This window comes from Erythrolamprus reginae, chromosome 2 (assembly GCF_031021105.1).
Source record: "Erythrolamprus reginae isolate rEryReg1 chromosome 2, rEryReg1.hap1, whole genome shotgun sequence".
NCBI classification, from domain to species: Eukaryota; Metazoa; Chordata; class Lepidosauria; order Squamata; family Dipsadidae; genus Erythrolamprus; species Erythrolamprus reginae.
Window position 1 is genome coordinate 138150418 of NC_091951.1, and position 25271 is coordinate 138175688.

The 25271-nt window shown below is 38.3% G+C and overlaps 1 protein-coding gene across 1 annotated transcript; it reads right to left on the reverse strand.

Annotated features, from left to right (window-relative positions):
- Positions 1 to 2799: 2799 nt before the first annotated feature.
- On the reverse strand, positions 2800 to 15129 carry C2H19orf67 (chromosome 2 C19orf67 homolog). Its single transcript, XM_070735909.1, has 6 exons — positions 14852 to 15129; positions 12069 to 12213; positions 9314 to 9414; positions 8528 to 8713; positions 6586 to 6708; positions 2800 to 4422 (listed from the first exon to the last, which is right to left on the reverse strand). The coding sequence occupies exons 1-6, from the start codon at positions 15127 to 15129 to the stop codon at positions 4248 to 4250; spliced, it is 1008 nt and encodes a 335-aa protein (XP_070592010.1). The 3' UTR covers positions 2800 to 4247.
- Between the last annotated feature and the right edge of the window lie 10142 nt (positions 15130 to 25271).

Consider the following 25271-nt stretch of genomic DNA (forward strand, 5'->3'; position numbering starts at 1 on the left):
CAGCCGACATCCAAAGCAATCTGTCGGCTTCCGCACTTTCGTCGCTCCCCACCTCCACCATCTGCGCATGCGCGGCCATTAAAAAAAATCGTGCATGCGCAGATGGTGTTTTTACTTCCGGAACCCTACATCGCGAAAAATCGATTATCGCGAGGGGTCCTGGAACGGAACCCTCGCGATAATCGAGGGATCACTGTACTGTATAGTCCAGATAGCCACACCTTGACCAGAGCCAAACTTGCCAGATTCGCTAGCCATACATACAGCTAGATCTAGGAATATAGATTACTGATATGTCTGCTGTATTATTTAGGATAAAAACACCTGTTTTTGAAAATGGCAAACACCCACTTCTCAACCAGCCAATTTGTACAAACATAGACTGATGCTTCAGATTCATTCTCTTGGCTGTGAAACATGGCAAGGGGTACCCTTTTTTAAATTGGAGTGATGATTTCCCCAAGAGCCAGAACATTAAGCTTATTAGTCATGCAGGAGAAGTGTATTTCCTTCCATAAGACTCAAAATGTCCTTGAGTACCTTGTCCTGCTGCTCCTTAAGCAAGGAAAATTTATGTATGGTGTTTTGAATGGATCAAAATGTGTTGCTGTTGGATGGTTTGGATCTTATTGCATCAAGACAGTCTTCTCTTCTGTAAGTGGGATGTTTGCAGAGTTTAGCTAGTTGACCACTTAAGGCATTTCTCAAAAATATGCCTTTCCCCCAAAATGGCAGTAAGAATATGAATCTTTGGAACTTCCATATTCCATCCAAACCTTCTGGTTTTGTGCCATCATTGAATGTGTTCTGCTTGATGAATTAGAAAGTCATGGGTGTCTTCTGCGGAATTATTGTGGTCAACAACTTTCAGTTTGTATCTTTGTGTACTCACATTCTATTCAAACAAATTAATAATTTATATAACATTATATAAGGTTCTATTCTTGGAAGGTTGCTTAACTCAGCTTTCTATACCAGTGCTTGTAAGTAATTTAGAGTCAATATGATGCTGAAATGTACTACGCTAGTTCAAGAATTCTTGCCCTTTTTTGTACCATATAGACTATTGATAAAACCTACAAATACTAATTATGTTCAAATACTGTTATCAAAGTATAAAATAGATATAATATAATAAGGTGAAAATAAAGTTACAACTTTTCCAATCTAAATTCACAGATCCCCTGAAATCTATCCACAGATTCTCTCCAAGGGATTTGCGGGCCCAGGTTAAGAACCCTACACTCCTTGATGTGAATGAAATATGTGTCCTATATGGGAAAGAGTGTGATACCACATACCTATCACTTAAAACTCTGGAAACCTGTTAGTATTCCATAACTTTAAAATGCTTGAAAGAACTTGGGCAAATATACACTTGACTTTTTACTGTGTTTAGGTACTTGAAATAGTAATCAATATTTCAGTGCAATTTCAATTTCAAAAAATAAATTCAAAAGCATGAATTTATGTTTAGAAACATGCTCCTTGATTTTACTGATACTATATTAGCTTTATAATTTTTAACAGCTCTGGAACACAACATCTTACAGCATTTCAGGAGCTTGTTGCTTATTTGAAGAGTATAAAAACACATAAAAACATAACATTTGTTCAGTGTAACAAATGAAAGTTCTCAGCTCCTAAAATTCTTCCAGCAATCTAGCCTTGATACTTCAAAAAGAAAAGCTATAGAAAATCTATTATGGCCTTGTCTCTTACTGATCCGTGTTTTGTATTCCTTCAGGCAGTGAATAATTCTGCCAATTTTAATATACCCATCTTTTTTCAAATCAATACAGTATTCAAGTTTGGAGTATCTGGAAACTTTTGGCTCCTGGCTTTTTTAATCACTGCAAGTTAAGCATACAAGGCACAGCAAGACAAAATGTTTTATAGAATTAGGGATTTAATTGTAAACCTGAATATATTTTGTAAAAGTGCTGTAAACGAAATACCAACCTAGTTTCAATTGAATAAATATATGATACAAATTGTATCTGTAAGGATTACTGTATTAGTAATATTTTAAAAATAGTATATAACTATTTAATAATAAAGAACTGTAAAAATAAAATATAAAAATCTTAGGCAGCTTTTGAAACTCTAAAGCAGGGGTATCAAACTTATGGTCTCATAGCGGCATCAGGTGACATATCAGGACTTTTTTCATCTTTGCTAAACTGGGCATGGGTGTGGCCAGCACGTAACATATCTGCCGGGGGGGGGGGGGGGGCAGAAGTTTGACAGCCCTGGTTTAAAGTATGTGTATACTAAACCTAGTGAATAGTGAATCTCATCAGACTTTCTTGTGGCAAGCAAATTCCTTTTACAGTAAATTATTTCAATAAATCCCTAGGAATCTATATATTATTTAAACTGTTTGTCCGTGTTTGACCTTTACCTGGCTGAAATGTTGTATCATAAGGCCAAACATTTTGAAGGTACCTCAAATGGGCTAATTTACAAATGCATGCTAAATCTAGAATCTATGTCTCCAATGGAATTGAAATTTGGCAAATTTTATAAAACTTTGACATAAAGTAATTTGATTATTATTGATATTTTCTCAATATGATTAGATTTGATAATATATCAAATATTAGTTTTGATAATACAAATGATTGCAGATTAGATTAGATTAGTTTTGATAATACAAATGTCATTGTAGACAGATCTATTGAACATGAATGTTTAAAAGTCCTCCGATAGGGATGTCAATTCCAATATATTTGCATTTGTTGGACTTTTTAAAAGTTTGCATTGTTTTTATTGTGTCATGCAAAATAAAAATACATCTTTTCTTATATGTAATTCTTTATTTTCATTTCTGTAGTTTACAGTTGTGTACATTTTATTGCATAGTTTCAAAAGCAAAGGCATGGCAATGTTTTTCTACATCCTTGCAAAAACAATACACCAGTTTGGTCACCTTTGAAATAAATATTTAGGCCACTAGATGGCAGGGTTCCTTTTTTCTGTTTGCTTTATAACAGGTGCCCTTCCAATTCTGCATTCTTGCTTAAGTTTCTTCTTCATGTTTTAACTCTGGTCTATGTTTTAAAGGCAGCAGTTTCTTCACCCATAACAGAACACGAGCTATCCCTATTATGTACCCTGTGAAAAATTATACCATATGTGCAGGACCTGTTTTTTCCTCATAGGAGGGTTCCTTTGGTTGCATCAATTTCAGGCTGCATTTCTGAGTTCCAAATTTCTTATGAACAAACATAACATTCTTCCAAATAAGTAAAACAAGATTATACCCAGCTTAGTTATGCGAAGTCACCCACTACAATTCCAAAATACATGGTATTAGCATCTGCTTTTAAAAAAAAAAAATGTTGCTGAACATTCCTTTTATTTCCTTGTATTGTTTTTTTTGTAAACTAAATTATTGTAATTTATCATTTGTTCTGAAACAAGGTGATTTTTTTTTAAAAAAAGTGAAATGTAGTATAATATGTAGCGCAGTAACATTTAGAATAATTACCATAGTGAACCCATGGAAACATATAGCTTGTCACAATTTCAAAATAGTCAAGATATTCCCATTAATGCAAAAAATAATGTCACAGAATAGGAAAGCTTTTCATGGCCAGTCGAGTGTTTTGTCTGGTAGAATACCTAACTTCTGTACTACCAATATTACTGCTTCATTTGTTTATTAAATGTAATAAGCTCGTGTTGTGTTTTTTTAAGTGGGATTTAAAAATTTTATGCTTCGATATTTCAGTTTTGTTATTTGTGTGTTATCTTAAACATTGGAAAAATGAGTCAATAAATAAATAATTAGAACCAAAGCTGACGTATGTTTTTCCACAGCCTGATCTCCCGTATATAATATGTATCAGCTCTTAACATCTATAGCCTCAAATAGTATCAAGAAATAGCCTCAACTTACATTGAAATTGATATGAGTTGTTATATTCAAGAAACTATTGAACAAATTTTCTCAAATCTTTCTTAGATAGTTTCAAAAATATATCTATGGAAATTAAATGGGATGCAAAATAAAAATAATGCTTTTTTCCTACATCAAAACAAAGCTGCCAAAATCTAAAATTTTCTTACTTTTCATACAAAACACCTACGCTCTTTTGACTGTGCTGTCAAAACACTGGCATCTGGAATAATGCTCTTGATAACCTGCTATCGGTGATGCTGATAATGCAGTCCTGGTGATGTTGTGCAGCAAGCGTATACAAGAAATACCCATCATGGTATACATGAAGGTGATGTACATTTTACTGCACCTGTTCTCCTGGGCCCACCCAGCAGGATGACTCGCGATTAAGAAGACCAGAACCCTGAGCGTTTAGCATCTGCACTAAGAGGTCTGTAGCTAAGGCATGGGAAGGTTCCTCAAATCCAATTGTTAGGAGCTGCTGGTAATCGCCTGTGGGCTGGTGACACAATACCCTGTGTGAAGAAAAAGGGAGAAGTCAGAGGTGATCATTACAGTCTCCATCCTACCCAGATAAGTGCTCTGGGGACCATGTCCCCTTGTTTAATAATTAGGCATTAGAATTAAAACCGTAATTGTTTTTGTTTGGGATTATAAAAGAAAAGATAAACAAAAATAATCAATATATTATATGTCATATAATGACAGCAGCCAGGAATACTTAGGGCCAAAACTGGAAATGAGATACAGCCCTTACCAGCGCAATGATAATTTAAAAAGTCCTAGAATGTGCTGAAATGAATAAATTTAACAATGGAAATATATGACAAGGGTACATAGAATATTATAAAATATGGAACAAATGATACAATTGACTGGAATATAAAAGCAAAATTAACAGGTAAAGATATGACAAATAAAATTAAAAGATATGTACAGATAGTTATAGATATGTATTTATATATATATACAAATGGAAATAGGATGATAGGTTGATATAACTAGAATTATAGATATAAGACGATGTATGTTAAGATGTACTTGTATGTAAGATATAAGTAATATACAAACAGTATAAGTTAAAGAGGGTAAGACTTACAAAATCGGTATATGTACACTGATATGGAATGCTGTAAAAGAAGCTTATATGGTATGTGATGTTACGTTATGTTACTGTATGGTTGTTTTTTAATGTGGTTTTTAAAACTTTAAGAAAAACTATTTTTTGATGTATTATCTGATACTAAGTTGTGTTGTATACTTGTCTTCTCAAAAGGTGAGTATACTCAGAGGAGAATCAGTTTACATTGTATTTTCAAGCATACATTTGCTCTGTTTGTTTTTCTTATTTTTTTCTAATACAAGATATTTTGGATGAGTAGTTTATCTTATTTTTTGTATGTAAGTTTAAAACTTCAAATAAATTTGAAAAGCAAGAGACACGTGGGCAAATGAACTATTAAGAATACAGTATGTGAGTTTCTTCCATATCAGTACTTTCAGATGGCTGGCTGTTCTTGACGGTTGTAGTAACACAATATTCACTCCCCCTACTTTTTTAAGTAAATGGAATAATAATGGAAAAATAAGATAGAAAGCATAGGCAATTTACACTTGGAAGACTACCATCTTTTTGGAGGCCCATAATATCTCTGGAAGCATCAGGTATCTATTATAAACCTATCTTTTCCCATAGATAGGTATATAAGCAATAATTATCTTTTTATGTTTTGCGTTTGAGTCTTCAGAAGTGCTTCTTTGTCTATATTTTTCAGAAAAGGCTTATTGTTGACTGTCAGTCACCAGCCACAGTACTTAATTCAGTCATAATATTGCAATCAAGCAGATGGTATCATCTACATTTGTTTTTACCACAATAAAAATGAGTGGGAAGTTACAGCACACACTCACAGAGAATCAATTTTGTCCCACACATTTCAATTACAAACGTCATTATATAAATAGGAAACTGTTTTAGATAAAATTGCAATAGTGTTGTGATGTGCACTATTCTACATTTCCAGTATGGAATTCTTATTCATAATTTCCCATCGGAATGTTTATTGATGCCAAAGATAATGCAAGCTGTTACAGATATCATTTTAATAGATATAAATCACGATAAATATATTTATCTGTGTTCCTTTAACAAATATGGAAGCAATAATAAACATACAGAAACAGACTACTGTTTCTGAACATAATCTTAGTAGGAACATAGCTACCAAGGGCAAATAGCAATGATGGAGCGTTCCAATGATGGCCTGTCTATGCTACTTTTAAATATGGTTCACAAATGCATGCATGACTAATATAAATGTATTATGTAGTTTAATCAGGTTTATCCTTTAAGAAAATTATTGGAGATTGGAGATGATGTATTTGAATACCTAAGGAAAGTTCTGTGTGAATTAAATAGTTGTATAGTGATAGAAGTGATGATGTTGCAATATCACAATTACTTTAGAGGATACAAACCTTTAGTTTTCCATCAATTATTAGGATCTCAATTATTTCAGTGCAAATGTATAGCAGTCTTCGGATATCTCTGCTCAAAGTGAGACTAGAATTCACAGTATCCCAGTTTCTAGCCTGATGCCTTAACCATTACACCATTACATTAAGTCAGTCTGTATAAGTGTTGGGTCAATGGCCTTTCCCTAGTTCTGCACACCTACCAGGATAGCACATCAGAACTGTGTTCACTGTCAGGCTCTATAGGCACCCAGCGTCCTATGGACCAAAGCTTCTGCATTTTCACAGTTGTTTCATCCCCTGTATCACGGAAGCATAGGAAGTAGCTACAACACAAAGATTGCATGGAAGCAGTGAAGTGGTTGGCTGATCAAACAGCCTCTGGGAAACTCAAGAAATAAACATTAGTTAGGGCCAAGAATTGCATTGATACATCATGGAATAGCTTTCAAAAGACACCATTCTTTCATCACCAGAAGTATGGAAAGGGAGATGTGTTGTTAAATGATCAGCCTAGCCAGGTCATATCCACTCTCCACGTATATCTCACTGCTGGATGAAATCATCCAACATCATGGGATGAGATATCAGTATGCAGATAACTCCTCTCTGCATCTCTATTCCCAATGATCAAAGTGATGTAGTTGTTGCTGCCCTTTTGCAGCACATGGAGGCTGTGGGAGTCTGAATGAGGCAACACAGGCTACAGCTGAACTCTGGTAAGATGAACTGCTGTGGGTTCAATGGTATCAACTTTAGTTCTGGATGGGATTTCACCTTCCTAGGTAGACCTGGTGTACAATCTTGGGATTCTCCTAGAGCAGTGATGGCAAACCTATGGCATACGTGCTGGGGTGGACTACTGCCTGGATGGGGGGGAACGCAGTGGGGCACCCCACAGCACCCAATTTTCACTGAAAGATGTTGAAAGAAAATGCAGGGTGTCCTGCATAAGCCACGCCCACAGTGTGGTAGTAAACATTTTGGTAGCCCTTCACTGCACACATGCCCTAGGTGGCATGCTGGCCCATGAGCCATTGCCCTAGTTCGGCTCCAGCACACAGCTAATTTTAGCTCGCATGAAGGCCGTGGGAGGCCGTTTTCCACTTCCGGGGGGCAATGGAAGGAGCCTGGGGAGGGTGAAAAATTGGCCTACTGGGCCCACCAGACATTAGGAAACAGGCCATTTCCGATCTCCAGAGGGCACCTGAGGGCTGGGGGAGGCCATTTTTACCCTCCCCAGGCATTGAATTATGGGTGTAGGCACTTGCACATGCATGATATCGCGTACACATACACTTTCGGCACCCGAGGGAAAAAAGGTTCACCATCACTGTCCTAGACTCATGACTTCTATTCAAAGAGCACATAGCACTTGTGGCTAGAAGGGCCCTTGCACATCTTCATATCATGCATTTATCAGGATTATGACTGACTATGCCCTGGGCAAGTCACTCCTGTCCTGGCCATTCCTTGGTTGAATTGCTGTGATGCCCTACAGTTGGCTACTCTTAAAGGATACCCTTAAAGACTATTTGGAAGCTACAGCTAGTTTGGAACGCAGCAGCACAGATAGCTCTGGGGGCCCTGGGGTGGCACATATAATATTGTTGAATCAGATGGGTCCAATTGCTTCTGGGTCCAATTCAAGGTATTGGTTTTTATATTTAAAGCATGGGTCCAGAGTATCTGAGGAGCTACCTTGCCCCAATAAGACATGCTTACTCTATTCACTCCAGCGGAAGGAACCTACCAAAGACACCCCCCCCCCAACTGCTAAGGAATCTCAGCTGGTGGGCTCAAGGAGAAGAGCCTTTTCTGCTGTGACTCCCACATACTACCATGGGAGGCAAGAATTGCTCCCACCCTTTAAACGTTCCAGAAGGGGATCAGAACCTGATTTTGCTAGTTGGCTTGGGGCTTTGAAGAGGTGCTCATCACTGATGGGGTAAGAGGAAGATCTCATCCCCGAACTGTCCATCTTCTTGGTTCTAGTTTTATATATAGCTTTTTAAAACTTTAAGTTTTAAACAATTTAATTTTAAATTATCTTTGCACTGTTTACAAGGTGGCCCTATCAGTGAGATGAGTAGCATATAAATTTAATAAATGAAATAAATATTCTCAGTCTATCCAGCAACTCACTATTCTGTCTGGAGTGTTTGATTCCGAGCAGGAGACCCTTCCAAGATGTCCAAGTTCCAGCGCATCTTCTTATAAAGATTGTGGGGGATGTGAGCAGCTGTGTATGGTGCGGAGATGCAGTACCGAAAGATGGAAATTTGCCGAGTCTCATTCACCCAAAATTTCCCACAGAAGAAACATGATACGCTGGTGGAGATTTTGAGACAAATAGGGAGTGACAGACAGGTTTATGTATGGAAGGGAGAAGAAAATTGAGACAACAAGGCAGATTCGAAACCAGGAGCAATTTCCTCTTGCTTGCACAAAAATAAATAAACGAGTAACTTTTGAAGAAAAATTATGACTGTGAACCTAAGTTATCAAAACATAATGGAACTGTAAACTTCCTTTCAGTATTCTTGAAACAATTAGGAATTAGATCATTCTTTAAATATTTTTTAAAGCGAACTTTAAAAAGCTACTCAATTTTCTGTCTGTTAAAAGAACTTTAGAGAGAGAAAATATGCCACAAACAGGCTTTGTGGCCTGTGCAAAACCTTGGCTTTATTTGGAAGAATATTTTCTCCAATTCTACACATTTGAACGATTAGTAGAAATCTGAAATGTTTTTGTCTAACCATGCAACAGTTTTTATTTGTTTTAGTTTTTATTTATTATGAAGGTTCGCTGTTGCTGTGTGGACTTGTATGCTGCCCAGAGTGAAATGGACAGTTATACAAATTGAAATAAAGAAATAAACCACGCTAAGTACATAGAGCTAACCTTTCCCTCATTAACGCTTTGTACCTGAATGGGTCTGTGTCTTCAAGAGAAACAAAGCTGAAGGAAGCGTACATCAGCACCAGTTGCTCAAGCTGGCAAGCCAATTGCTGAGAAATTTCCAGAAGCTGTAGCAAATGGAAGAACAAATGTTTTGAGACTGGAAGCTAAAAACCAAGGCCTTGAACAATGTCAGGCAAATCCTTGAGGCCAGGCTAATCCCCAGTGTTGACTCTGCTTGCTCGGTTCGGTTCTTCAATTAGCTAAAACGTGGTTTGAGGCTGGGGGTTGCGGTGGTTTACAGCCAAATTCCTCATATCTGAAATCTAAGAGAAAAACTAAGGCTGGGTGTATTACTTACTGCCTCCTTCCCTCACAGCAAGAGGAAAAAGCATAGCTTTCAACCAACAATCAGTTCATTTCCAACAAAAAAAAGGAGGGAAAAGCGAGATAAAAACGCGTCTCCTCCTTTTTCTGTTCTGCTACAGAGCTTCCATTGCTTACTCTGAATTAGGCAGCAAAGTCTGAGTATTGTGAGGGTGGACAGCTTTCAGTATTTCCAACAAAAAGGCATTGTGCAGTTGTTCTGCCTTATCTTCCCAGCCATTAATTTTGTAGTAAAAAAAAAAATAGCGGTGGGAGAAAGGAAGCGGGTTACAAATGGAGAATATCATGATCCTCAATGCCCAGTCTGTGAATAAAAGCCTCATTTTGCAGCATCCTACTTTGAAAGACTGTGAGGGTTTCCACAGGCAAGCAACACCTATTGCTGAAACATTGCTTATAGAGGAACAAATGACATTGGATGTTTACGCTTGTCATCCCATAGGCATGTTGCTCAGTTCTGTGCCCAGGTAAAGGTGGAGAAACCTGGAATAGGAAATAATAGGAAACTTATTTATCTGAATGTGCTACAGTTTGGTGTTTGTAAACCTGAAATAGGAAATAATAGGAAACTTACTTATCTGAATGTGCTACAGTTTGGTGTTTGTAAATTCAAACTCTTCTTCCTCTTCCAGAAAGGAGTAAATCCCTTACTAGTGGTTTGTTTGTTTCCTACACACTATACACACCCACACCCACACAGGATCTGTCCACTTCTTATTTTTTGCTGTTCAAGAATCTAAACAAGTATTTCAAAGTTGTCCTCTGAAAGGGAAGAAGCAGGGAAGTGGGAGCACATGGACTGTGAACCATCCTTTGGGAACCTAGATAGGCATTGGCAAGCAGTACTTTGAATAAGGAAGCACCCTTTGTAAGTGTGCCCATATTGCAGGTGTCTCCCTGCAGTGCAGAAGTGATACAAGGCAGGCTTGATGGGGTATGGAGGAAAAATAACAATGGGAGGGATGAAGAAATGGCAAGAAAATACTCCCCTAGAAAAGAAAAGACCGAAAGATCACCCTGAAGGACAACTGAAGCACTCCAGAACCCCAAGTTATTAGAATGATGTGAGAAATGCAGCAGGTTTCTGAGGAAACTGTAGACTTCCCACAGCAAGAAAATGATGAAGGAGGACATCTAAGTGTTGGGCTGTATGTATGCTGAATAACCACTAGGAGGCAACAATCAGTGTATTTTGTCAGAATGGTCATCTGTGGTCATCTGAGTATGTCTGCCTTTTATGGATCTGGGAATCCAACACCCCCACATGGAGAGGCACGTGTAACATTCTCCAAGTAACCCAGAGCATATTCACACCGAATATTTTTGCTGATTCACAAACAGCTTCAAATTTGAACAGTATTGTCTGGTTTTGAGTGAAAAGTCCCACCTACCCACCACTCCACTATAGGTTTGGTTTTGTTTCTGTTTAGAAAACTAAAGAAGAGCTGCAGCCCTGAATAGTCAGTAGGCACCTGAGATTTACTCTTTCCTGTATTCCCCATATCAATTTGCCATCATTCCACTTTTGGAGACTTTTGTTAAATGTAAAGAAGAATTATTTTGAGTGCATGTGTATGTGAATATTTACAAATCACCTTCCTTAATACCGCTTTCCCTCATAGTAACATGGATTTGGGGAGGGATGATAGCAAATTATTTCCTTTTTCACCTGCAATGGATAGGACAGGATTCTTGATAATCCAAGGTCCACAGCAATGCAAGGGATGGGACATTTACTGAACAATGCTCTTTATGCTTGCTTACTGATTGGCTGAAAAGAGTACTAAATGCCCATGGTAATCTCTGCACATTTTCAGCAGTTGGAGGTTGAAAGATATGAATGTGATTGCAGGAATCTGTGAAATAACTTTTGAAATATTGGAAACTGGGGAAAGAGTGACACATTAGGTTTATCAACTATCCTGTTACATCCATCTGCTCAGTTTAGTGTCTTTGTTTTATCCAATTTATCTCAAAATGTTTCCTTCTAATATATTTATAAAGTTTCTTTAAGATAGAGATTGTGTCTGTTTTACTTTTAAGAGGTATTTTTGTGAAAGACAAATGTAAAACAATAATAGAAATGATAAATACTTTGAAAGGTAAGAGTTGAAATTTCATTGTAATTCTGGCCCTGTATCCACAAGAAACATTTGATTATAGCCACAGTATAACTGAAATGTCTGGAATGAATCTCAATTACCTTCCACAAACTAACAAAGTAAGAATTTTGAAGAGATTTTCTATTCTGGAATCTATTTCTCCTCCCCTCTTGTCATTCTCGAATTAGTTCCCTGAAGATGCAAACAGAGTAGTAGTTCTCTCTGCTTTTATCCCCACCACCTCAAACCCAACTGGATGGAACAGGACCAAGAGCTTCCGCGGAAACACTCACTCTTTTCCGGACTAGCTCCTGTGGAGGTCTTAAATAAGGCGTGCAACTGCGTGCTGTTGATTCCAAATAGTGGAAATATGGCTGGCACATCTGCAAAAAGGTGGGCATGGCTTTGGCAAACTGTTCCTTCTGCATTCTGTCTCTGCTGAAAATAGGAGAGCACTACGTCAAGGAAACCCCCTTGATTCCGTGCTCAGCACTATTCTGTGACATACCTGCTAGAGCTACTGTACACACACACGCATACACACAAACACCCACACACTTGGCAAACTGTTCCTTCTGCATTCTGTCTCTGCTGAAAATAGGAGAGCACTACGTCAAGGAAACCCCCTTGATTCCGTGCTTAGCACTATTCTGTGACATACCTGCTAGAGCTACTGTACACACACACGCATACACACAAACACCCACACACTTGGGGCAGATATATATATGCTGCCCTTAGGGAATACCGTAGCAACAATTCCAGGCTGGGTTCAAAATGTAGAAGATTCCTCTTTTTAACTGAGATATGGCCAGTGTTCCCTCTAATTTTTTTTGGGGGGTGGGCGGAAAAGTATAGTGTATGAGCGGCAGTCCCTTCGGGACTGGGGGGCACAGAAATATTAAATAAATAAACAAACAAACAAACAAACAAACAAAAAACCCACCCTGTTTTGCCTCAGAGAATTTCAAAATAAAATACTGTACTGTGTGTCTATAACAGTGATCTCATAATAGGGCAACTCTATCAATATCAAAACGCCACTTAAATAGTTGAGCTAGTTTCAAACTAGATTTTGATTTTCTTTCTCTCTTCCTTACTCCCATTCTTTTTCTTTCTCTTTTCCTTCCTCTCTTTTTTCTATCTATTTCTCTCTCTTCCTCTCTTCCTCTCTCTCTCCTTCCCTCTCACTCTTTCCCTCTCGGCTTCTGGGCAGGTTTGAAAAACTCTGAGTTGATGATGATTTTTAAGTGAGCGATTGCTCATTGCTCAGCTTAGAGGGAACTATGGATATGGCCAAGAGCTTGGTAGAAGAATCTATGGATAATCCTGCCTTTGGGCACCAGGATGCCTGCTGGAATCAGCAAGGAATTCAATGCCTTACAGACTATCCTAATGGGAAAAACAATCCAGAAATAATTTCTCTTTCATATCTGAATTTCTGCCTAACCTTGTTCAATGCCTTCCCACCCTTTTTGATATTGTTCCTTGAAACAAACTGTAACTATATCAATGCCTATTGAGGATGTTTAAAATAACTGCGTTTAGCATGTTCATGGTTTACCCTATTCTGAGGAAAGGGTCTAAGAAGAAGAGAAAACTATGGGAAAAAGTAAAAAGTAATGGATGACTTTGCATTATTAAGGGTTCCCTTCTGTATTACCAATCAGAAACCAAACATTCAAATCCAAACGGATGCCAAAACATAAAGCAGGGTTATATCTGAGTTTCAACCAGATTAACCTAAAGCTAGATATATAAATTTTATATAAGGTAGATATATTTTTTCTTAATTAATGTTGAAGACATAAGCCCTTCCCCTCTGTTGAGCTAAAGTAGTTTTTAATGTCCTTGGTTTGAAAAAACTACACCAGCTGTCATCTTGGGAGGAGGGGATTATCAAAAGAGTTATGTTAACCGTCACAATAGTGTCACTATTTGAGCCCAGAAGTCTGAATTGAAATCCTTCCCATCACAAAATGGTTCTATTAATCTTTTGGTTTTGATGGAGGAATAAAAAGCCATTTTTATTTTTGTTTTTTAACATTTGGGTGTCAGAAGTTTTTGATCATTTATTTAATTTTCCCCTTATACATATCTTCAAGATATCTACATATCTTGTTTTTATTATTGTTGTGAGCCGCCCCGAGCCTACGGAGAGGGGCGGCATACAAATCTAATAAATTATTATTATTAATTACTATTATTCAAAACTCATTAAGTTGAGCTCAATTCCTAATGGTCATATTCATATAGTTTACTTTGGTAAAAAGGCTAATGTACTTTTGCATTCATATTTTAATTTTTCAACTGCTAGAATTCTACAGCTATGGAATTTCCTGGTAGTTTATATGTAAGTATTATACAATCCCATTAATTTCTTTGAAATCAGCCAAGGTTGGCTGGTGCTGACATATGCTGAGCACTGCTGCTTTAGATATTATATTACCCTTGGCCATGTTGAAATAATTAAAGTCAAGTTTCAGCATAGAAACAGAAACAGAAGACTGACAGCAGAAAAAGACCTCATGGTCCATCTAGTCTGCCCTTATACTATTTCCTGTATTTTATCTTACAATGGATATATGTTTATCCCAGGCATGTTTAAATTCAGTTACTGTGGATTTACCAACCATGTCTGCTGGAAGTTTGTTCCAAGGATCTACTACTCATTCAGTAAAATAATATTTTCTCATGTTGCCTTTGATCTTTCCCCCAACTAACTTCAGATTGTGTCCCCTTGTTCTTGTGCTCACTTTCCTATTAAAAACACTTCCCTCCTGAACCTTATTTAACCCTTTAACATATTTAAATGTTTCGATCATGTCCCCCCTTTTCCTTCTGTCCTCCAGACTATACAGATTGAGTTCATTAAGTCTTTCCTGATACGTTTTATGCTTAAGACCTTCCACCATTCTTGTAGCACGTCTTTGGACCCGTTCAATTTTGTCAATATCTTTTTGTAGGTGAGATCTCCAGAACTGAACACGGTATTCCAAATGTGGTCTCACCAGCGCTCTATATAAGGGGAATCATGCTGTCAAAGCGTTGCTACTATTTCCATATCTTAACCCACCTGTACAGAAGGTAAGTCTGGAAGTCCTCTGCTTTCTTCAGCAAATATTTCAATTTTTCAGTTATTGGAGCAAGCAACTTTTCTAAAGTGATGTTCATTTCTGATGGAGTCTCGGGCTGTGGTTGAGCATTGCTCAGCCAGTGAGATTCTGCAATTGGAGGAGACATAAGACATAGTCCTGGACTATGAGGACTGAGACTCGAGGTGCCTTCAGGGCTAGATATTGGGATATCCAGAGAGCCATCTGAGAGACAACTGTACCCTTGCTTACTGGCCATCTTCAATGACCTGCTTCAGGCAATCTGCCAAGAAAAAGATAGGGAACTAAACAACTAGATAGCTTAAGTATCTCCAGAGTGCTACCAAATAAAAATGGCAATTTCAAAATAACAGCTTTACCTTCCCATACCCCTTTTATTACTGAAGTACATTGATTAGTACAGTGGTACCTCTACTTAAGAACGTCTCTACTTAGGAACTTTTCTAGATAAGAACTGGGTGTTCAAGATTTCCCCCCCTCTTCTTAAGAACCATTTTCTACTTAAGAACCCAAGCCCGGAAAAATTTCCCAGGAAATTTGAGAGCGGCATGAAGGCCCAGCCAGTTTCCTGCCATTCCCCCTGGGTTTCTCTCTCTGGCGCAGTGTATGGGAGGCAACCTCGTGCCGGGTGTATGGGAGGCGTGTGCTCCTCCTCTCTGCCTCAGAGTCCCTCTTTTTTTTTTTTAAGCCTTAAAGTTTTGGATTGTTTTGATTCCCCTCACCTCACTTTCTTCCTTCAGCAGCGACTGTCCTCCTCCTCTTCTTCCTCCTCCTCCTCCCACCCAAATTCTGAGCTTGTATTTCTTTCCTAAAGGGTTTGCATGCATTACTTGCTTTTACATTGATTCCTATGGGAAAAATTGCTTCTACTTACAAACTTTTCTACTTAAGAACCTGGTCACGGAACGAATTAAGTTCTTAAGTAGAGGTACCACTGTATTATGATCATGAGTTTGAGGTTTACTGAATGACCGCTGACACCTGTAATTCAATATAGCCTATCAATTTGTGAATAAAATTGAGAGAGACCTGACATAGCAGTAGATGTGGGTACAAATGTTTTAAAATAAGTGATGCAAATTATTTATAATGCAGATTTTTCAATATATACAGTATATGTAGACCAGATGAGTGATGCAGTGTCCTAGAGGTGAAGACTCTCACCTCCTACTTGAAAGGTTGAGTGTTCAATCCTAAGTAATTCAGTCCTGGGTAGTGACAAATGTTTCTCTATCTGAACACAAAGAGAAAATATCTGCTATGAACTCTGTATAGGTGTCAGAAAGTTCATCCAGCCAGTAAACGCTCAGCTCCATTCAGTTGCCCTGATTCCACCCCAAATCAAGGGATTAAAAGGTTATAAAAAGAAAAGAAAAGTGTACACCAGCCAACTGAAAAATAAAAAAAGAACACTGGAGAAATATTCGGAAGAGCCGGGGTGGCGCAGCAGGTAGAGTGCTGTACTGCAGGCCACTGACGCTGACTATAGATCTGTAGGTCAGCGGTTCAAATCTCATCACCGGCTCAAGGTTGACTCAGCCTTCCATCCTTCCGAGGTGGGTAAAATGAGGACCCGGATTGTGGGGGCAATATGCTGGCTCTGTTAAAAAGTGCTATTGCTAACATGTTGTAAGCCGCCCTGAGTCTAAGGAGAAGGGCGGCATAAAAATCGAATAAATAAATAAATAAATAAATAAATAAATAAATAAATAAATAAATAAATAAATAAATAGACAGACAGACAGACAGACAGACAGACAGACAGACAGACAGACAGACAGACAGATAGATAGATAAACAAATAAAAAATAAAAAAATCTGAAGGACAGTGAAGGATATACACTACAGTTCGTGTACCATGAGAGCTTACTGGGTAATGGGGAGGTCAAACAGGCCTACAAGAAGGACCAACCATAGGAAACTAGAAAAAAGATATGTCAAGGCAAAATATTACATGACCGGTACATTAAAAAAAAAAAGGCAAGGCAGATAGATCTGGCAATAGCTAAGAGAAGGGAAATAAAGAAAGTGGCAGAAGAACTCATTCTGGCTGCAGTAGGCCAAGCCTTAAGAACACATGAATACAAAATCAGAATTGAGATATAGCAACAGAGAGCAAAGCAGCTTTTCCTGCAAAGAAGCTTAAGAAACGATGGACCACCTACTTAGATGCTGCAGGAAGATTGCACAGACTGCCTAGAATAGAATAGAATGGAATGGAATGGAATAGAATAGAATAGAATTCTTTATTGGCCAAGTGTGATTGCGCACACAAGGAATTTGTCTTATAAAAACAGGATGACAGAGTAGCAATAATGGTGCATTAGAATAACTACAAGAAATACTATCTGCCTGTAAGCAAGAAAGAAGCTAAAATGCTCTCTGACTTCAGAATTCAAACAGACAAACATCTGTCATATAATATCTCAGACTTAACTTTTATTTAATTTATTTATTTGGTTGGATTTCTATGCCGCCCTTCTCCGCAGACTCAGGGTGGCTTACAAAAACAAGGATAAATATACAGTACAAAATATAGCGAGGGAAACCGAAACCTAAAACTAATATTAAAACCCCAAAGATATAAAAACCAGACATTCACATTAATTCTGTCTACAGTCATGCAAGCATATCCTTGACCGGAGCGAGATGTTCAGCTCAACAGCCCCAGGCTTGCTGGCAAAGGTAAGTTTTTAAGACCTTGCGAAAGGCCAGGAGGATGGTGGTGGTGCAGATCTCTGGAGGGAGTTGGTTCCAGAGGGTCGGGGCAGCCACAGAGAAGGCTCTTCCCCAGGGCCTGCTAGCCAGCATTGCTAAGCTGACGTGACCTGGAGAAGACCGACTCTGTGGACTTTAACCGACCGCTGGAATATGTGAGGCAGAAACTTTTCATTTGGTAAGAAAGAAAAAAGTCTGATAAATGGACATTGCACTATCTGGAGACAGCAGAATAAAAGTGAAAGTAGTAGAGAAAATCATAAAATGCAAAGATCTGAAAACATATGCAGAATAACTAGCAAAGGAAACACAGATAGTACCAATAGTAAAAGATGCCTTAGGTACAATCCCCAGAAATCTGCCACTTGAATACCATTAGCATTGACAAAATCATTACCAGTCAATTGCAAAAGGCAGCTTTATTTGGAACAGCTTACATCCTGATTATTATTATTATTATTATTATTATTATTATTATTATTATTATTATTATTATTTATTGGATTTGTATGCCGCCCCTCTCCGCAGACTCGGGGCGGCTAACAACAATGATAAAAAAACAACATGTAACAATCCAATTTAATAAAACAACTGATGATAACCTTTAACTTTAACACCCTCAAACAAACCCCCCTGCCTATTCTAGATTCTAGTTCTTGGGAAGTATTCAATACCTGGATAAAAATGTCAAAACATCTAATGCCAAAATGAAACATAAAACACATCCAGCTGATTCTATGACCAAATAACAATAACAACTGAAACCAGTTACAATCAAAATTAATGCTAGACAAGATTTGCAAAGTGGATTATAATACACATGAAACTAAACAGTGAACCAGATGTGGTTTGGCCTATTGTATTGACCTTTTGAAGTTACAACAGAACTTTAAAAAGTGACTTATAATCTGCCCATTTTTCATATGACCATTGCCACATCCTCATGGTCATGTGGCCAAATTTTAAATTATTGGCAACTGGTTCACATGACAGTTGAAATGTCCCAAGATCATGTCATCACCTTTTGACAAGCAAAGTCAGTGAGGAAGCCAGATTCACTTAACAATTGTTATTAACTTAACAACTGCAGGGATTCACAATACTGTGGCAAGAAAGTTTATAAAAAAGGTCAAAACGTAACAAATGTCTCACTTAACAACATAAATTTTGGGCTAAATTGTGGCCATAAGTCAAGGATTACCTATAATAACTGTTGCTTATTATGTGACTGAATTAAAGTTCCTAATAAGTATTGAGATAAAAAGGAAGTTAGATTTGGCAAAGATGTGTATAATAGTGTTTTATTTTTAAAATGATAAACACTAGTTTACCTAAACTTTGATCTATCAAGAAATTATAATTCAATATCTTCAAAGTATTACATAGACAGGAATACATGAGAAAAAAAATAGCCCTGGGTAATAGGATCAGCAAGGTATGTACCATTTGGAAATCAAAATTTGAAAAATAACAACATTTACTATGTTGCATCGGTGACCAATTCTCTTCCTTGTATTTTTTTGTTTGCTCATATTTGAAAACAATAAGATATTGCCCCAAGGGGAACCACGGATAAGAAGATAAAATCTTCAACATAATGCAGAGGATTCAAATTGTGTAACAAGGGAGATGTCCCTGTGAAGAAGAAACCTTTGGGGAAAAACAGAGACCCACCTAGGTTTGAAAGAAGAGCAATCCACGGACTGTTACAGTTGGAACACTGATGCTCAGTCATGGCAGGGTTGGACTTTTCTAGAAGTCAGTGACTGTTAGGGTTTAAAGAGAGAATCGTAACGGTTCCTTCCCAGCCAATAGATTTCGCCTTGACCCACAGGAAAGGTTTCTACCTCCTCTCTTCCAAATATTTAGGAGTTAATGCACAAATATTCAGATAACTCTAGAAAATTTGCTATGCCTGATTTGTATGGTGCGTATCAGAACTTTTGTACCTGCATTGCAAACCTATTTTTCTGGTCCACTGGCCCTTTAAATCAACAACTCCAATCATATTCCAATGACCTTTCTCCTTATGTAACAGAGATTAAGTGCACAGACTGAAAAAAAAATTCAAGATCTTCCACAACATCTGAGAAATAAAGATGGGCTTTGTCTTACTCTGTAAAGTCTCAAGGCATAACCTTACGTAACTATAAAGCAGTGAAGTGCTTTATACTAAAATTTAATTTGTTTGTGAAATGTACCAGAAGCAGGAGAACGTTTTTAGGAGGAGGACATTAAAACAAGCCTGGGGAGAAATGTGGGGGGAAGGGAGGCAGTTGAAAGTGTGGTTGCTCATTCATGCTCCATGCTAAGGCATCACGGATCCATGGTCATATGGCAAAAGCCACATTAGTGTCTGGAACAATGGCTATCAGGGAACAAAGCGTTCAACCTGCATGGAACTTCAAATACGGTTCTTGGGCTCTTTGATGCCCTGTGACCACATTTACCAGCAACAGAACATCAATAGTCTTACCTACTTCCCCATTATAATTATGTAAACTTTCTTTCTTATGTGACTGTGGAGATGTGGCAAGAGTCATTAATGCAAGAACCGATCGTCACTTTCTTTTAGTGCCTCTCTAGCTTTGGTCACTAAACAAGTGGTTGAAAAGTCGAGAACTATGTAGACTCAGCTACATAGAAACATAGAAGATTGACGGCAGAAAAAGACCTCATGGTCCATCTAGTCTGCCCTTATACTATTTCCTGTACTGTTCCTGTCCTAATGTGTTTTTATCTTTCTATCTCTACTTTATACCTATATTATGTTAAACATACTACAATACAATACTATACAGTATTTGTATGACAAATAAAATAAATAAATAAAATATGTTTATCCCAGGCATATCTAAATTCAGTTACTGTGGATTTACCAACCACGTCTGCTGGAAGTTTGTTCCAAGGATCTACTACTCTTTCAGTAAAATAATATTTTTTCATGTTGCTTTTGATCTTTCCCCCAACTAACCTCAGATTGTGTCCCCTTGTTCTTGTGTTCACTTTACTATTAAAAACACTTCCCTCCTGAATGCTACTGCATTTATTTGAGCGCCAAGTCAAGCAAGAATCAGCGGACATGTTATAGCAGTGACGGTGAACTTATGGCAGGGGTGCCACAGGTTGCAAATGGAGCCATATCTGCTGGCATGCTAGTCATTGCCCTAGGTCAGCTTCAACATGTATGTGTGTGCCAGCCAGCTGATTTTTGGCTCGAACAGAGGGTCTGGGAGGGCGTTTTTGGCTTCCAGAGAGCCTCTACGGGGATGGGGGAGGGCATTTTACCCTCCCCCGGCTTCAGGGAAGCCTTTGAAACCTGGGGAGGCAAAACACAAGCCTACTGGGCCCACCAGAAGTCAGTAAACAGGCCATTTCCAGTCACCAGAGGGCCTCTGGAGGGCAGGGGAAGCTGTTTTCGCCCTCCCCAGGCATTGAATTATGGGTATGGGCACTTGGGCGTGAGCAAAAGCACCCACCCACACTCTTTCAGCACATGAGGAAAGCAAGGTTTGCCATCACTGCGTTATAGCAAAATGTATGTCCTTCCATGCCTCTTCTGTTCATTCTGTGAGGAAACTTACAGCTGTTCAAAGTTACAACTTACAGCTGTTCAAAGTTACAACTGAAAAAAGGGATTCACAGTACGACCCTTTTTCACATTTACGACAGCTGCAGCATTCCTGCGGTTAGGCATTCACAATTCGGACGCTTGGCAGCTGACATGCATTTATGATGGTTGCTATGTCCTTGGTTCACGTGAGGTCCACCTTTGTGATCTTCTGACAAGCAAAGTCAATAGGGAGGCCAGGTTCACTTAATTGTGTTACTGAGTTAACAACTGCAGTGATTCCCTTAACAACTGTGGCAAGGAAGGTCATAAAATGGGGTAAAACTCATTTAACAAGTGTCTTGCTTATGAACAGAAATTTTGGGCTTAAATGTGGCCACAAAGTCAAGGACTACCTGTAAAAGCAGGAAGCTAGTCTAGCACACGTCCTGTTTTGTTTTCAAGAGTAAAGAAAGCTGAGCAGCCACTTCTCAAACTTTCCTCAGAGAAAAATGTGAAGGTTTTATCTGGGAACTGAGTTTCAGAATATCTGTTTTGTACTATAATGATGTTGAGTGAGTGACCCCTAGTGCAGATTTTTCTTGAGATGGAAGTAAGATGAACAGGTGAATCTGTCTCCAAGTTCAACCTTATCTTCAAAAGTACTTCTACGTAATGAGCTTTTACAGTCATATTTTAAGATTCTGTCATGCAGTTAATGAAAATATATACAGTTCTTCAAAGCAAATTACTTAGCAAGATAATCTATATAATCTGAAAAACTTTTTAAAAGGATCTACTGTCTTCTAAGTGGACATAACACTGATATTTTTTTCTCAAAGGCTACAATGAAAAACATTCCACTTTAGATATTATTGAAAGCTTTATGACCCAAAGAATTCTTTGAAGAACTAAAAAATAAAATAAAAGGACCCAGCAATGTAGCAATCATTTTATATTGCGGGGAAATTTCCATGGAATATATGTTGTCTTTCTTGTCTTTCCAGATGCTTCTTTAAGGTGTGTGATGGACCAGTATTTTCCATCAAAAATATGAATATGAACATTTGCAATGAGTGTTGAACTTTTTTTTATTTTTAAGGAACTCTAAAATATTCCAGAAGAAAGTTTCCCATATGTGGATATTTTGTTATTAGCAAAAATTGAAACTGAAACTGGCAAGGAGATATACAGTTAACAGAAAAATCTCATCAGTAGGTACCCTACGACCTGCTTATTTCCTAATTTTATATTATTTAAGTTAACATACTTAAGATAAAGTCACAATGATAATTTCTAGTTAATTAGAAATTTCTAATCTTGAATCTATTAATTTCTTTAGATTCTACAATTGCAAATGCCAGTGTTTAAAAATTAACCCTAGTGGATACTGGCAATTTATGTTATATGACCAAAATTTGCACTCATTCTAAAATATTTCAATTGGGTTAAGTTTTGGAACTTTTTTTTTGTATCAGTTGTAAATAAACAGGATGTTACAAAGGACATGCCCAGTAGGATTCCACTTTTCTTCCTTAATCATGCTTTGTCTTTTTCAGCACCCAATGGCTAGTGGGGAATGGTTGCTAACATGAATAAACATCTGATCTATATGTTCTAGTGGTGCAAAATATCCAGAAATTTACCACTAAATATCTATTTTCTTTCCATCTCTGTTAAAGATCAAAGTTGCTGGTTAGAGACTTCTTAATAGATCTTTAACAGGTCTGGATAGAGAGGCTCTCCATTTGGTTACTTGTGCCCTGGTCTCTGTCTGGAATACTGCAGTGGGCTCTGTAAGGGGCTGCCCTTAAAAAGTATCCAGGTACAAAATATCTACACAAGCAAACTTGGGCACCCAAAGAATTGCATGTACAACACCTCTGCTATGCAAACAGCGTTGATCTGCTTTGGGGCCAATTCAAGATGCTGGTTATGACCTTTAAAGTCATAACCAACATCTTGAATAGCAGCATTACTGCTTATTTATTCTTTTACCTGGACCTTATCTTATTGTCAGACGTGCACAAAACTTTATCATGTCAATCCTCAAAATATTTATTTATTTATTTGATTTGTATGCCGCCCCTCTCCGTAGACTCGGGGCAGCTCACAACAATACTGTAATAAAACAATGTATGACAAATCTAATATTTAAAGTAACGAAAAAAATCCTTACTAAAAAGATCCCTTTGGTTTAGGAGTAGGACCCAGAAAATGCATTGCGTGACTAATTTTGTTTTAGCCCCTGCCAACCCAGTATTGGAAAGAAATAGAGGTTGAGAGTGACAGCTGTCAGCCTTGATAGCTTCAAGGTAGGATTAGACAGTTTCATGGATGCCAAGTGTATCATTGGTTATTGAAACAGATGTCCGAGTGCCGCCTCTATGTTGGTTGAGGCAGGCAGGATTCCCTTGAGTACCATTTGTTGGGGGTCAAGGGAAAGGGAGTTTTGCCTTCTCTTTCTGCTCAAGATCCCTATGGACAATTGGTGGGCCACTGTGTGACACAGAATGCTGGACTCAATGGGCTTTGGCCTGATTCAGCAGGGCTCTTCTTAGAGGTAGTCTCTTTGTAACCTTGTGTATAGGTGGTATGTGAATCTAAGAAGTGGCTGGCTTGGGTGATTCCTCTTCTTGTCTTACTTAATGGCCAGCTTTCTGTCCCAATACATACATTTAAAGGGCCAGCAAAAGTAGAGGTGAATCCTCCCTAGAAGCTGTGTCTCCTGCTTCAAGACTGAAATTGAAACCAAATAGATTGCTAAAAATCCAATCTTTCAGTGTCCCTACTCTGATTTATTGCATACCAAATTGCAGCATAAAGGTTACGCCCCACCACAATCTCTTGATTGGGGGTAATTTCGGTAACAGGCAAGCGGATAAAAGACTTACCTACATAGACATTTCAATAGCGCTTCCCAACAGCTCAACAGAGAGAATTTTCCTCTCACAAATCATCATCTCTTTGCAATAAAGACTCTTAATTGGTGTTGTGCAGTTATTACTGATAGTGGCCACATCATGCGGTCATACAATATAGATATCAATAAAGGAGGGTAGGGATTGATAAAGGTCCTCACTGGGGAAAAATACTAATTTATTATTTTCAATCTTTACAGGTAGTCTGCCATATACAACCAGTCAAGACCATAATTTCTATTGCTAAGCCAGGTGGGTATTAAATGAATCTGGCTTCCCCCATTGACTTTGCTTGTGGGAAGCCAGCTAGGAAGGTCGCAAATGATGGTCACATGACCCCAGGAGGCTGCAGCCATGTAAACACATGCCCAGCGCCTGAATTATGATCACACCAGGGTGATCATAACCGTTAGTGACCTGCTGGTGATGTAATTTTGACATCGCAGATCCAGTTCCCTCTGTGCCAGTCCGTGCTCACCGCCATCTTTTTTTCTGAATTTTCAGCTGATTTTCCTGGGTGTCTATGGTTTCTTTTAGAAAAAAAGCCATCCTGCCCATCCCCAGGTTAATACTGACCTTTATTTCTTGGCCTGAAGCTGATCAGCTCCTCAGCTGTGTTTTGGGCTGAATGCACCTTCTGAACATGCGTGGAAGTAAAACCACATAAGGGGACGCTTGCGTGTGCCAGAGCAAATGTGTGTGAGTGAAATGTCGTGATGCGAACCAGTGGTAAGTGGAACCCACCCTTGGATCACACGGCCATGGGGATGGTGCAAGAGTCATAAATTTAAGAACTGGTCATAAGTCACTTTTTTCAGTGCCATTGTAACTTGGATCACCAAACAAATAGTTGTAAATTAAGCTACCTGTATACAAATTCAGCACTTATTTCAGTTATCCGCTACAGGTAGTGACTGCCTTGTTTAGTAACTGTCTGCAGTTACTATGGTGATGAAGTAATTTTACAATCTTTGCAGGTCTGTAAAGCAAAGAAAGATGAAATAAAATCATAATTGAGCCACGGTGGCACAGTGGTTAGACTGCAGTACTGCAGGCCACTTCTGCTGACTGCAATTTGGCAGTTCAAATCTCGCCAGGCTCAAGGTTGAGTCAGCCCTCCATTCTTCTAAGGTGGGTAAAACGAGGACCCAGATTGTTGGGGGCAATACACTGACTCTGTAAACTGCTTAG

Coding starts and splice junctions, on each gene's coding strand:
- C2H19orf67 (XM_070735909.1), bottom strand. CDS start 15,129: ATGGCCAGTAAGCAAGGGTACAGTTGTCTCTCAGATGGCTCTCTGGAT. Junction 9,415..12,068: donor AGGAGCTAGTCCGGAAAAGA/GTGAGTGTTTCC, acceptor CATTTGCTACAG/CTTCTGGAAATTTCTCAGCA. Junction 4,423..6,585: donor AGTTCTGATGTGCTATCCTG/GTAGGTGTGCAG, acceptor TTCTTCACACAG/GGTATTGTGTCACCAGCCCA.